Raw genomic sequence first — 15,863 nt, forward strand, 5'->3', positions numbered from 1 at the left:
ATTTAAAATATTACATTTCAAACTTGAGACTTTGACGCTTGCATGCAACTATGCCGAAATTTGACACACTTACACTAGATCCTTCAAAATGTATACTCTTTTTCTTTAGAGCAAGACAATGTTAATAGAATTTGCACTTGCCGTCTATAATAGCCAATTAGAGTGACAATGCGTTTGCTCAAAAATGCCATTTTATTCATTTTTTGGCTTTACGAATTTTTCTCAATTAGGCCCCAATATTTGAGGTTATGCGCTGGGAGATAAGTTCGAATAGTTAAATATAATCTTTCTACACCTTCCTGAATTAATTTTGGCTGTATTAAGGTAAGATTGAGTACTTTAGAACTTATAAGATTGCCTAGGAGTTTTACACTGTTACATGCAAAGTCTTGTACTCTGAATAAAATATTTTCCAAAAATTTGCATTTGGATGCAAAAATTGATTGATTTTGGAAATCAGCTGTAAATTAATCGAAAAATTTGCAATTTGATGTAAATATTTTCATTTGGGTATATTTTTGCAAATTATTGTCCTCCTTATGCAAATTTTTGCAAATTTTAGCCTACAACTGAACACTCACTATAGCTGCGCCATCTACACTGAGATATCATAAATCAAATTTAGTGTTCTTGTCTGCCGTATAGACACAAAATCGACGTACCCGAAATATTAATGAAGAAGCCAATTACACTTAACAGTTTTAATTTAACTACGACTATACACATTTTTTTTCACAATAAATTTTTCACACTTGCTATTATTATTCAATTTCTTGGATAATTTTGCCAGTTTTAACCTAATCCAAGAGTGTAATATTTGTAAGAATTTTAGTCGTCGGGTTATTGATAAATGAACCATCCGACATGTCAAAAACTTTTGCACTGGAGGTGCAACCTCGCGAACAAATCTTTAAATATTTCAGTATTGAAGTCTTTTGGATACAAAATATTTATCACCCAACACTCCAGAGACTTGAGTAAGCCCTCTTACCCACAAAATTCAATTTTCCAAATAAAAATTTGAGCAATTTTCCTGCAAAACACTGCTCAAATTTCATTTAATTTCTGTCGGCACTGTCTTTTTCCGAATCACAACACAAATCTCTACCGGAAGAGCTTTTCCTCCCAATTTCCACTATTATAATTATTGAGAAACACGCGAAAACTATCACCACTTTGCAAAATAATTCTACAGTGAATATTAATATTTTATCTGCCATTTGACAATTCTGAGTGACATAGCGATACTGACACTAGAAGCCGCTGGAAAGTGCTCATTTTTCCACAAAATTGACCTCCTTTTTTTGCAAAAAAGTTGGTTGGAAAATGTATTACTAAATTTTTTGGTTAATTACACGGAGTGACGACCAACTTTTGACATCCTTTTGCAAACTATTTTTCTCAGAGTGGGAGAAATCCTGCCTACTGCAAAGTCTGTTTTTTGAGGAATGTTTCCGAAAATCAGTTACCAACGATCGAATTTTAAAAATTTTTCAATTTTTTTTTTAATTTTGATCAAAAGATACTCTTTCATATCCCAAAAATTGGAATTTCTAAAATATTTTCGACACAATAAATTATTATCAGAAAAAAGGCCTATTTTTGACCTGAGAGACCCATGTAACCCCTTAACAGACTGTACCTAATTACCTAGTATTTCAACAAAACCTCAATTAAATAATTGAATTAGTTGAAAGACTCTTTCAAGTCAAAATTTATGGATTTAATATCTTTTATTTGAAATTTATTTTATCAAAAAGAAAGAAAATACCTTGAAATTTGTTTCTAAACTTTTGGGATTATTTTTAAACCTGAACCTTAAGAGTTCTGCCGTCTCAATATAAACAAGATATGTTGCTTCCAGCGAAACCTCGCCTTGTATCCTGCAGTTTTAACTTTTAACCCTTATTTTTTTTTTAGGTTAAGTCAGACATAATCACACATTCAAAAACAAACTCTTTGCTAAATGAGAAAATCAGAAGCAAGTTTTTATCCAAAAGAAAAAAACGAAAAAGACGTCTGTGAATGAAATTAAATTGATTGTGAATTAAACTTCACTCACAGTCGTAAATTTATTTAAAATTACACATTTATTTACATTACGTTCATTTTTTTAATGTTTTTCATTTAATAATTTTTTAATTGAATTACAGCTATATTTTGTTATATTTTTTTTTATTAAATCATTTCCTTATGCTTTTTTGCATTCTTTTTCTTTTGTTTTAAAACATTATTTTTAAGAATAACTTGCCTCAAATGTTGAATTAAATTGTACTAAATCGCATCAACAAGTGTAGGGTGTATGTATATTCATAATTTTTTAAAAATAAATAAATTTTAGCTGTAATTTGATTACGATCCGCCCGCGGCTCGTTTTAACACGCAAAGTAAATTCACCCGAAAATTCAATTTGGTTCAACCTTCATATGCATGTTTTATTTTTCTATATATTAAAATAAATTAGTTTCTCTGCTTAATCATCCTTTCTCATTAAGTATATCAAAGATACATGTTACAGATTTCTGTTTTTTTCACTTTTTTTTCTTTTTTTTGTCACCTATCATATACAATTATTACATTAAACTTTTTTCTTTGTAAAATTTGATAATGAGTGTATGAAAGTGAAGATTTGAAAAAATGTTTAGAAAGAGGTAAGCATAATTTATTTTTCCTATTTTTTTGTTTCAATGAGAAATGATTCCAATCGTCCAGCAACTCCTATTTATGTAATGTAGAGAAATTTTAATGGGATTTAAACGTGTTTTCAGATATAGATGAATTATTTTACATACTAAAATTTTCATAAATACGATTACATTGAAGGGTTTCTATATAAAAATTCATATTTCGCAATTCAATTTCTATCATATTTTTTTCCCTTTAAAACTTCCTCAATTGCTCCATATTTTTTGTATACTTTTTTTTGTTAAACTTTGTAAGGAAATTCTTTTTTTCAAGTTTTTTTTTTCAATCCCTATTTTGAAATTTTATTTTTCTAATTTAATTATTTATTTCTTGTTTTGACAGTGCAGTGAAATGCAGTTTGTGTAAAAGATTTTGTTTTTTTCTGTATCTAAAAAAAATGTTAATATGAGAACGTTCAGCTAGAATGCCAAGATTTTTCATTGCGAATAAAGGAAGGTTTTTTTTTAAAGGCAATCACTCTTTAAAATGGTTTCTTTTTTTTCCTAAATTTGTTGTTGTTTTTTTCTTGAGAAATTTTTTTCATATGTTTGCTTTTAGACAGAAAGTGAGACGAAACTGTTATACTGTGTAATGTTTCTCTTAAGAATATCAGCACAAGGCCCCAGGACACGTTCGAATCTGCACGAATTTCATTAGAGAAAAAAAGTTATTAAAGAAGTTGTTTTCTTTGGGAAAGAGGCGAGGATGGGAAGAAGAAATCAAAATACAATACTCTACCTTGCTCTATCCAATTTGACACATTTGAGAGGACCTCTGGCCATAACTGTGGCAGCTCTTGGTCTATCCAGGAGAAGGGCAATTTCACCAAAGTAATCACTCGGACCCAGACGTCCCACTTCAGCTGTATCTTCATTCTGAATCAAATAGAGATAATCAAAGATTTATTTTATCTCTCGGGCTATCATTCTTTTGATAGCATTTATGTCGTTTACACGCTAATATATATGTACAGTCTCGAATTCACTTAAAAACATCTAAGAAAATAAGAAAGTCCAACTTGCTTTTTTGGTTTTAAGCATGAGAGTCATAAGAAATGTTTAAATGTTTGAATCTTTAAGATTAAACCTTGTACAGATCTCAAGATTTAGCCGAGAAACGACTTACCTTTAGAGATATTGGAAATGTCAAATGTTATTCAAGAGATTATATGAAAATCTTTTGACTTTTTACTTTTCCCTTGAATAATGAGAAAAACATGTTAAGAATGATATAGAACCTGCTCTTATATTGAAAAGAAAAAAGAAAATTAAGTTCCCGAAAACGATGAACTTTCGAAACACCTTCGAATAAAAAACACAATTATCAAAGAGGATCAGAATTTTAAAATTTTACAAGCTCCATCAAACAGTGCTAATTCGAACACTAATCTATTCAACTCAGCCACTTTCTGGTTTCAACAAGAAATTTAGCTTAGGAAAATATCAATTAGGGGAAAGTGCCCATGCTTTACACGGTCCCAAGCTTTACAATGACCAAATTTTTCGTGGGGTAATTTGTTTAAAGCGAGACAGTTTGGAAAGTTGGACAAAGCAGTGTGGAATGTGAGACACCTCCTTAAAAACTTGATAATAAATCAATTGAATATTTCAATTTTCGATAAAAAGATTATTAAACCTAATTTTGTGATTATTTGAGAAGTTAAAAATGCAAAAATCGTTATAAAACAATCAAAGGGTGACTTGCAAGAAGAATTAAAAAAATGTATTGCATGCGTGATATTCATAACCTTGACACGGTAGTTGTCATTTTCTTTGTTTTTTATGGAAGTTGCTAGGAAAGTATCAAAGTGTTTTGTTTGATTTTTCGGCATAATTTGTGAAATATTATTTAGTTCGTAGTGAAAATCAAAGGACATACATACATCCATTTAAAAGGTGAATAAAAAATATTTGTGAAATATTACATTTAAAAAGGATAGAAAAGTGATTTAATTTCGTGTTACATTCAAAACAAGTTTTATGAAATCTTGGACAAGTTGATTTTGTGAATGAATTTGGTGGTTTTGTGCAGTGAAATCATGTTAACAAGGACGACAAAGATCCTTAATTTTCCGGAGAAATAGTTAGAAGTTGGAACAGCAGTTAGCAGCTGAAAAAAGCTGCAAAGATTTCCAGATTCCGAAAACCACTTTTTCTGATAGAGTGGGTAGTAAATATCGCAAAAACTCCTGGAGAAAGACAAAGAGGAGCCTCTACAGAACTCCCAAAGCAAGTGGAAAAGGATTTAGGCGGATGGGGAATTTAAATGTGCTAAAAATTGCATCCGCTTTAAAGCTATAACTGCTGGACAGCGCGAGGCGTCTGTGAAATTTACAGAACCTCTTTTTGGTTGGGCGTCCAGGAAGTTCTTGGTAATTAGCGTTCCTCAACTGTTACCCGGCCATAAAGGAGGGATTAGCATAACCATCCAATGTGCAAGTATACGCAGAAACCCCTCAACATTTGATTTTCTACATATTTCGTATAATATTTCGTCATTAATATCACTATGTCCAACTTTCCAAAAATTTTTGTCCCGCTATCCAAAATTTTGTCTATCTTTTCAAATTGTGTTGTTTTTTAATTTGATGGAATATTCCAATTAATTGTATGAAATATCTATTAAAAACTGTTAAGATTCTGTTAGAATATTAGGTGAGATTCTTAACAATCTCACCTACTATAATCCTAACAAAATTTCATGTCGTCCGATCGACCTCAAATTTGGCCAAAATGTGTTTCAGCACTTCCTGATCACGAATATATATGTGGCTAATTTACGTTCCCGGCCGGCCGGCCGCTCTTTGGAGCTTAATAGCTCCTAAACTAAAAAAGATATCGACTTGCGGTTTTCGGCAAAGGTTATATATCGGGTGAAAATTGCAACTTGGTGCATTGACCCCCCACCCCCCACCCCCCACCCCTCCTTCCGCCATTTTGAAGACCCCCCTTTTTTTGTTTTCTCAATAGCTCCGCCCCTATGGCATCGAGCGGGCTCAAATTTTAGTATGTTATAGCTGGGCCTTAGAGCTTTCCATCAATACCAAACTTAAGGTGCCCTGACCCCCCAGACCCGAGCTATAAGGGTCCAAAAAAAATTTCTTAAAATGGCCATAATTCCGGTTCTAATTGTCAGAATTTAAAAAGTGAGGGCTTTTTGGAAAGCTCTCGTGAAATGCCACTTCCCCTTCTAACATCGCAAGTTCAGAAAACCACCGCTAGGGGCGCTATTATTAAAAAGAAAATTTTTAAATCTTATAAGTTAAATAACTCAAAAATTCCATTGTGCATCGGGCTGAAATTTTAGTATGTTGTAGCCGTTGATTATACCTATCAAACAAAAAAAACCTTAAGTCGATCCATAACCCCTGACCCGAGCTATAAGGGGTCAAAGTTCGAACATTGACCGGCCTCTATCTCCGGTTCTAATTAACATAGCGACCTAAATTTTACCTTTTTGGTTTCGTCTCGATGAGCACTTTCAGATGGAAGTTCAAAAAGTCACCACAGGTGGCGCTGTGATAGCGTCAAAATTCATCGAAATTCAAAGTCACTTTTCTCAAAAACGACATTGTGCAAGTTAATGAAATTTTAGTATGTTGTAGTCCAGTCTAGGACGTTTCCAAAATGGTGCGTATGCGCGCTGTGGTTTCAATATAACCGGAGATATGAGGGGTCAAAGTTCACAAAATTCAAAAAATCATATCTCCGGTTCTATGTGACCGATTTTGATGAATGAGGGCTTAAACGAAAGATCTCACCAAATGCTACAACTTTCTAGAACATTTGAACTTTGTGGGACCAACATCAGGGGCGCCACAGTCGAAAAACCAATTTCAATATCACATAACCTCAATTATCTCGACTGTCGCTGAACCGATTTTGATGATTACTTCAACATAATTGTAGAGCACATTTGTCTCTACATTTCGTCCATACATCATTTTCCACTCAGACTACGCTATCACTCCGATTTTGCCGTTTAAGTGTGAAAAAAATGATTTTTCCCATAAAAACGCTTTGAAATCACTCAGATGCCAATTTGACTGCCTCTACTCCACCAAGACACTTAAAATAGGGGTTTAAATGGAAAGTCCCGCAAAATACAACAATTCTTTGATATAGTTGAAGTTCAACAAATGACTACTTGGGGAACTCTGGATGAAAAAACGAGTTAAGAAACAAAAAACCTCGCTTATCTTGGCTTCTGAGTAATCGATGAGATCATGTTCTATGGGAAAATTATAGAGAACATTCTGGTCTACATTTCACCCATATATCACTTTTCTATCAGTTCATCCAAATCCTTGATATTTTGGTTTAAATACAAAATTTGTATAATTTCACGAATTTGATTCAAGATAACTGAATGGCGTCTCCCTACTTCAGCATCAAATCAAATTTGCATGCACTCCGAGTTAGCTCACGTTAAGAATCTCACCTACATAAGCCGGTTAGGATTATCTGTCCCTTTCACAAGCAATCTCATGATGCAAAGAAAATGAAAAAATAAATAAATATTTATTCGGCTTAAAAATGCATTTGAAATTGAACTTTTTCACAAATACAATCCACCCTATGTTTTTCAATAAACGTAGTTGATCTCTTCTATATTTTAAAAACTAGGGGAAAGTGTCTTGTTTTTCAAATATATTGCGGAGTTGTATTGGTACACTTTTAAGTTTCTGAGAAATTAACAAAAATAAAATTTATAAATATGAATAGATTTTCGCTTTATTTGGAGCAAAATTAACTAAATAATGAAACTGTGGTATAGAAAATATATAAATATAATAATTTAGTACTGTATTTATCGTAGAAACAATGATGTTTCCATTTGGAGTAGCGAAAAATTTCCATTTGGAGCAGGTTCTGAATTAGATTAATTTACCCTACTCTCCCTTCAAACGTTCATGAGATTTCAACATGATTGTCACATAATTATCAATAATAGCTAATAAGCTAACTAATATTCAATAGAAATGTTTAAGACTCTTAGGAAAACTTAAAGAAAATTCACATTATTCGAATGCATGAACGTTCGAAGGGAGAGTACTTTCCCCTATATGGCTAAACTTTAGATCTAAGAACGTGTCATACGAAAATTTAAGAAGTAAATGCAATCTTATTTTATTATTTATTTAGTGAGGATTATTAATATCTAACTTAAACTTTTTATTATCGTTTTGTGTACCACATTCGAATTTTAATTTCTGAAATTTATGAAGAGCTAATAAAAAAATAAAACATTGCAAACAGCCCCAAACAAGTTTTTCTCAACGGAAGTAACACAGACATTTTTCAAGGCTTCTAGTTTATTTCATCCTATGTGTTTCTTTTAGAAAAATCGGTTTTCAAAATATATAAATCCTTATATATAAAATATATAAATCGGGCACACCTTTTAGATCAAGAAAATTTCATGAAGTCGAATTTCGGATCCCTTTCTTTCTCATATGCTTTGCATAATGTCTATCTCATTGTTATGCACTCTTCTTCTTCTCTTAAACATCACTCCGAATTCAATTTAGCTCAATAGAATTTGGTATGCGAAAAAATGAGATAGTCATATGTAAAAAATCTGAGAAAGAAAGGGTTTCGAATTTCGACTTCATGAAATTTTCCTGATCTAAAAGGTGTGCCGGAGCCTGGATTTTTTTTTTAAATTTGTATTTTAATAAGGCTGACGGAAATATATGTTGTAATTAATTGTTTCTAATAATAATCTCAATTTTTTGGTATTATTCGTCAGCTAGGGGAAGGTTTTGGAGTTTCGAATGACAAAGCTTTTGTACCACTAGACTTTCCTGTGTCCCTTAATGGTAAGATATTAACCAAGGCAGTTTTATTTTCTATTTATTTATGGGTCAGAATGGGGAAAATTCGAGAGATACGCAACTATCCATCTTCCGAAGCTTCAAAACATTCCCCTAGACATTATAAGAAGTAATGACGTTTTATTTGATTTTAATGTTATTTGCGAAATTTATGCACCATTGGACTTTCCTTATTTTTATTATCGAAATTTATTTAGCGTATAAACGTAAAAAGTTTACGTGATGGTTACTCACCTGTTGAGCTTCGCCCTTTTGCTGCAGAACAACAGCACATCCCTCAACAATGATGTAGAAATCATCACCGGGTTCACCCTGTTTAACAATGGTCTCTCCATCCTCAAAACTAACCGTCTCCAGGGCATCGGCAACTGTCAGCCTCTCCCATTTGTCCAAACTTTCTGCAATAGGACAGACAGATTTCACCCAAAATATGGGTCACGATGAATAATTGAATTCAATCGGAATCTATTTGACATGGCAACATTACCTAAAATTGACACGCGGGACAAGAATTCCTCATACATTTTCCTCTTCCTAATGGTCGAACCCATCAAGATACGTCGATATGAATCACGATCGATACCCCACAGCTTTACATCTGTTTTAGCACGCACTGTTGCAGCTCTGGGTGTGCCATAGATTAGTGCCAGTTCACCAAAACTTCCACCCTCACCAATTGTTGTCACCAGTTCGGAATTTACAAACACCTTTTGATGTATATTAAGGAAATAACTCAAAAATAGCTCACACCTTTTCACATTTTCTTACAAAAATAAAATAAAATCTATCACCTACCTCAACTTCACCCTGATCGATAACGTAAAAATTATCACCTTCATCCCCCTGCTGAATAATTGATTCACCTGTTAAGCAATTAACTGGGAACATTGCATCGAAAATGTCTGATCGTTCATTCTCATCCAAGTGAGAGAAAAGGACATTTTTGGCAATGGCCTTTGACAGAGCCGCCATAGTCTTGTAGTCCTTTGGTACAACCTATAAAAAGAGCCATACCACCAACAGAATTAATATTACTCCCATATACCAATCCCCCCATGTCTCTGTAAAAGGTTATACGATAATTTAATATGAGCCCCTCCACATATATGAGTTTTATTGCCCTCGAGAGCATTTGAGCATGATTTAATATTCTCATATTTAAGACTTCCGAAAGAAGATTAGTTTCCGTATATTATAACAGAGAAACATTGCCTCAGGGAGACATGTCACACACACAAAATGATGGGAAATAGAAAATTTGTTATCAAAAACCTTTTACCAAGAATAATATATTGATTTTTTTTTCTTGCAAATGAATTCATTCCAATTTGCTCCTGCAAAAACCAAATATTTTCTCTGTGCAGCATCAAATGGAGTTATGTAAATTTTAACAAAATTTTAATCCAAACAACCATTCACCATCAGAGAATCCCCATAGAGTACAGACATTTGATGAAATTACTATTCAATTATTCGTTCAAGATGTGCAAATATCCCCAACTCTCCCTCTTTTGACTGAACTTTTCAGAACTAATTAGAAAGGATTATTTCAGCTTTCATCACAATTGTGAGAAATGTTTGAATAGTACATAAAAAAAACGAAAACAACGATTTTAATTGGTGAAATAATCTAAAATTAATTAGAAAACTTGTCTGAATTTTGCAGGATTAATATATAATAGTTTTTATTGTTTCGATGTTTCTATAAAGAAAATACACAAAGAACTAGCAAATAAAATTGAAATAACCAACGAGAAATTTAAAAAAAACCACGTTTTTGCAATTCCTTTAATATTTTAATCACTTTACTAGCTATATTAGAATATATGTATTCAAATATTTCCCAACAAATTTCAATTTAAGTACGTACAGTATCGGCCAAAAGTTGCTTGACAAATCTATGTTAGACAAACCAAGAGGAAAAAAATAATAGAAAAAATAACTTTTCAATTTTTTTCCTTTTGCAAGTGAGTAGCTTGTAATCCATAGATGTTATTTATGTATTTCTAAAAATTAATTAATTTTCTTTCATATTGAAAATAAATATTTCCCAAAAGTGTTCAATTTTTATCGGTCAAGTTTCTTGACACGCTTGTAAAATTTACTCAAAATTGTTATATAAGAGAAGTGTGCCAAATTTCGTCCACTTTGAGTGCAATTTCGGTCATGCAAATAAATTAATTAAAATTATGTATGTAATATTCGAGTAGTCAATGAATTCATTTGTGTGTGTCAATGAATTGTTAATAGTGAATCAATCTTTAAATTTCGAGTAAAATTTCCCAGCTGGATCCTGTATTTCGCGTAAAAAAGTATAAACTTTGTGAACGTCTCTCCGGTGAGGTAGTGTTGCCTATTCCGGCAACATCTTTTGCTTTCCTAAATTTCTTATTCATTTTGTGTTTTTTTTTCAATTTCTGAGTTCTACAATGTCCAGAGAAAAAAACCATCGCTTCTATGAAAAAGATGATGTGGAAAAGGCCTTGGAAGAGTTCAGGAAGGGCAAATTGCTACGAGAATCTGCGCGTAAACTTGAGATGCTACTCTTCAGGTCTTCAGGACAAATTACACGGAACATCTCAGGGCTTGGGGGTCATATAAACGTATTAAACTAAATATTAAACTCGTTCCGTTTGACGTTTTCAAATTTTCTCTCAGTTGCATCACAAAAGGTGGTCAGAAAAAAGGTGGCCGATATTACACACAAAGTGGCCGAAATACTACCCAAAGAAATGTCCATATTATTATTGATTTTTCAATATTTTAGGAAGTGATTTGAAGAAAACAAAGACGATAAACTAGTTTTCAAGGTTCCACACATAACATTCCCGAAAAGGAAGTAACAAAAAATATCAATATGAAAATATTACATTTCAAACTTAGGACTTCGGTGCTTATATGCAACTATGCCGAAATTTAGCACACTTACCCTAAATTTTAATGCATTTTATTTTCAATAAAATATTGTGAAAAAACGAATTAAGAAAGAAAATACAAATTTTAAGAATATTAAAGAAAATTAAACTGAAAGAATATTAAATTCACTCATTTTTCGGCATAGTTATTGGCGTATAAAATGTTCTATTTAAGTGGGAGAATTTTTAGAAGATCGAAAAAACACAGAAATATGCACAATTTTAGATGTACTTTTCCAACAAATCTTTAAAAAATATACTTTATTTTCGTGGTAGATTCTTGATATGTTTACAAGAATTGTTGAGGATGGAATTTTGCATCATTTTAGCTTTATGCGACTACCACCGGGTAAATAGGGCCGAAGATATAAATTTATGAATTTTAGAAAACAGCAAAAAACTAAAAATGTATATTCAAAAAAATCTATAGACGTGATCCGAACAAACAGATTTCAGATTTGAGATCCTTAAATGACCCTCTAACAAGTTTTGCTACTCTCGTCAAAGACACCCACAAAAAGGTAAATTTTGTCGCACAGTGTTTAATAGAAAAATTAATTTGAAATTTAAAAATTCGGTAAATTTTTGATTTTCGTGGTTATGTCAAAAGTTATTATTTCTTCACATTGTGAATTAGTTTCACATTCTTTTTCAATGCTGAATAGCAATCCAGAAAAATTCTTTGCAATTTTAGAATGTCGTAAATCACAGAAAATTTACAACTTGCTATGCAGAAAATGCTCCCACAGTCCAATAAAAAAAGTACCTCTCGCAGTGAGATCTCAAGGCATGAATATCGGTTATTTATGGGAATATCATTGGGAAAATTCTTCCTGCTATACATCATAATGGCATCATGTTGTACTAACCTTTTTGACATAGCTAGTGGCGTCTTCCTCTGTTACGGGCTCCGCGGAAATTCCACCACGCCGTCTAACTGGTGGTGCCGTTGATTGTGGCATTGGGCTCAAATCTTCACACTCTTCTGGACTTGTGGCTTGTTTAGTCGCGTCCAATTTCGCTTGCTCCTGCAAAACAAAATCACGCAAACCCCATCACATTTGGTTTCCTCAACATTCTTTTTTTTTGTCAATTGCAATCCCATTAATCATTGTTGATAAGCTTAACTTATAGTGAAGAGAATTGTAATGTGCCAAAAAAAATCATTTCTAATATATTATTAATTTCAATCTATGTATCATTTGTACGTTTCGCGCCCACACTAATCTGGAGCTTCGGTGGACACCAGAGAATATTCTCCAACTATACACAATCAAACACATGCCCACCAATCGAGAGACACCGAACAGAAATAGCAAAGGCGACAAGCTACAAATAAAATTGTTTTCATGCTACTCTCACTCCTTTACAAATTTACTCTTTTTTTTTTACATACATCTTCAACCTATTATGATGTAATATTCATCTTCAATCATACTACTAAAAAAAAAACTTTGCTGTTTAATTATTACAACAACACACTTTTACTAGTCTTACGATTTTTTTTTCTTAAATGAAATTTACACTTTGTTAATAAATCTTGCTAAGTTTTTTTTCCTAATCACTTTTTCAACTTTCAGAATACTTCCAGAGAAAACTTATTTCTGGACATAAGTTGGAGCTTGTAATGTTTTTTACTAAGTATTGTGAGCGTCTTTGAGCTTACTCTTGGCCCCCAAAAACTTCAAATAAAATAATGAAATGTGATTACACCAATCAAATTGTGAGCGTGATTAGATATGAGAAGAAATATCTTAACTTCAAGGCATCCATCACAATCTTAATTAGTATTCTCAACAGGAGAGATATAAAAATTATAAGTGTATAATTTTTTATTTGGAGTACAAATGTTGCTAAAGAGAATGAAAAAAAAAGTTCACATGATTCTTACATAAGAGAAAAATCATTTAGACACTCAATGGTGTTACAATATATTTTCACATTATCAAGCATCATATAGTAGGAGACAACAGTCAAATGTATGAAAAAAATGTAATAAAGTATAATTAATTATCAAACAAAAATAGAATTATAATGTCGTTAAGTAAGATACAAAAAGACGTCACTCTTTTCACCCAGTGAAATCTCTTCAAAACTCTGAAATACTTCCAAAAATTTCTGTATATTTATAAATCTTTTGAATATTAATCCACCAAGATATATATTTAAACTTCACTTTTAGTCACTCTCAATATTGTTATAGCACAAAATTCCTTCTTTCTCACATCAAAAAACCTTCTTATATTCGCGCAATTAGGAAATTTTTGGAGCTTGAATAATTTTTTTTTTTGGATTAAAAATCAATCTCACCTTGGAGATCACTTGTATTTAGACAGAAAATATAATAAAATCAATCTCTTCTCAAATTGATCAAAATAAAGATGAAAATAACACAGAAGATCTCTCCTCCTTGGGCGTGAATCTTCTCGTGATGAATTGAAGCACGATACTAAAGTGACTCTCCGTTCACATTTTATTCGCATTATGTTCCCCACAATCTTCGGCAATATTTTTCCTTCTATCGGTCTCACTCTCGTCTCAAACTTCTTTTTTTTTTGTATTATCCGCACTGACACCAATCGACTCTTTTGAAATTGTGAACGACTGAAATTTTTACTCCAAATCCTCCCATTCAATATATATATTATATATATTATTCAAAAAAAAAACTCCAAATACCCAATTTTTCCTGAGAGTTTTTCTGGCTTTGTGCCCGTAACGAAAAGATCCTCTCAAACCGAAGAAAATCTTCGTGAGACCACTTCTTTTTTTCACATATGTTCTCCAACTCACATCTCAGACCCAGCTTTAAGCACAAATTCTCGCGATATATAAAAAAAAACACTTTAGGAATATATCATTCCTCCTACACATATGGCTAATATAGAGAGCATAAATTTTCTTATAACTAAAATCATACTAAAATAAAATAGATGTGTTCATTTGGAAAATTAAAATGTGAAAAAGTCCACTATATAGACAAAGTTATTAATACATAATTTCAAGTTAAGTGAAATTTAAGAAGAAATTATTGCTGCACCACCACTAAAAGTGATTTGAAACTAAAAAAATCGCTAACATCTATATGTAGATTAAATAATACAGTAATTTATTCTTACGTGTAATTTCGAAGTCATTCTTCAAACACTTTTAATTCTCTCTTGCCTTTTTTCTTTTCTCAATATTCCTCACAATTTATTATACTTTGAAATCGCAAATTTCCTCAATCAATCTCCAACGTAATCCCTCTTGGAAAAAGACATTAAATTGAAAGGACAGATAAAATGAAGAAATTTCCTCATCAAATAAAACATCATTGCACAAGGTGGGCTAAAAAATATGCAACTTAATCCAATTAAGAAAAAAGTCCAGTGTATAATGCGGGCTTCAGACTGTTGAGGATGATGAGGATGAGACCTAACACGTAATCCATAAAAAGTATAACACAACACGTAATAATTTTTCCTTTGGTAAACACTTGTTTGACATTTGAGTGAAAATGAATGAAATGTAGTTCCAGTTATATTGCTCACCCTCATATGCAAATTGGAAAACATATTTAAGAAGAAAAAAGTTATTTTGTCTTGCACATAATGGTGTACGCACAGCTACTTTTACTAAGTATGTTTTAAAACTTCGCATATGAGTGAGAGGGACAACAAGAATTAATGATAAGAACACAATACATTTTGTTTTGAAAACATGTTTTCGAAACTGCCCATGAGAGTGAGCGAGATAACTGAAACTAAATTTGGCTCATACTGGTTTACAAACAAAAGTTATTGTGTATTGCGTAATACGCATGATGCCCAACTTACAATAACCTTTGTTTAGTAAACATGTTTTTGACATTTCAATGAGAGTGAATGAGATCTCAATCTAGTCATAAGCCCGACACACAATAACTTTTGTTTTGTAAACATAGTTTTTAAACCACCTTTAAAAGTGAACGAGATAATTAGATGTAGATTTTTCAGTCTCGCTAAAATGTGAAAAAATGTTTACAAAAGATATTGTGTGCACGGTCTAATGCCTAATGGCCTCAACACACTAGGAGCAGTTTCTTTAAAAAAACACATTTTTAAAGAAAATTTCCCATATCCTTCTAAGCAGAAACGCCAATTTTTTTTAAAAGGCATTTTTTGACGAAAATTGCTTCTAGTGTGTAGACACCATAATGCCCAACGCACAATAACTTTTGTTTAGTAAACATGTTTTTGACATTTCAATGAGAGTGAGTGAGATCTAGATTTAGTCATCTCGCTCATTCTCATGGGAAATTTTGAAAATATGTTTACAAACAAAAGTTATTGCACACTGGTCATAATGCATAATAACTTTTGTATTGTAAATATATTTTCGAAAGTGTCTATAGGAGTGAGTAGGACGTTTAGATTTAGATTGCATTCACTGTCATTGAAGTTTCG

The 15,863-nt window shown here is 32.1% G+C and overlaps 1 protein-coding gene across 5 annotated transcripts in view; it reads right to left on the reverse strand.

Moving 5' to 3' along the window:
- Positions 1–2,040: 2,040 nt before the first annotated feature.
- LOC129804472 (cAMP-dependent protein kinase type I regulatory subunit) overlaps positions 2,041–15,863 on the reverse strand; it is a 33,331-nt gene continuing 19,508 nt past the window's right edge. For 2 of the 5 annotated variants that reach the window (XM_055851799.1, XM_055851798.1), the window contains exons 2-7: positions 12,306–12,464; positions 9,317–9,517; positions 9,009–9,228; positions 8,756–8,919; positions 3,424–3,560; positions 2,410–3,324 (exon numbers count right to left, since the gene is read on the reverse strand). In XM_055851799.1, the coding sequence (XP_055707774.1) occupies positions 3,240–3,324; positions 3,424–3,560; positions 8,756–8,919; positions 9,009–9,228; positions 9,317–9,517; positions 12,306–12,398 (900 nt within the window). In that variant the 5' untranslated portion in view covers positions 12,399–12,464 and the 3' untranslated portion in view covers positions 2,410–3,239. Of the gene's footprint in view, positions 3,325–3,423; positions 3,561–8,755; positions 8,920–9,008; positions 9,229–9,316; positions 9,518–12,305; positions 12,465–13,746; positions 13,864–14,555; positions 14,685–15,863 lie in introns of those variants that run through there. The other 3 variants (XM_055851797.1, XM_055851800.1, XM_055851796.1) reach the window with 3 other exon arrangements.

This window comes from Phlebotomus papatasi, chromosome 2, assembly GCF_024763615.1.
Source record: "Phlebotomus papatasi isolate M1 chromosome 2, Ppap_2.1, whole genome shotgun sequence".
In the NCBI taxonomy this organism is placed as follows: domain Eukaryota; kingdom Metazoa; phylum Arthropoda; class Insecta; order Diptera; family Psychodidae; genus Phlebotomus; species Phlebotomus papatasi.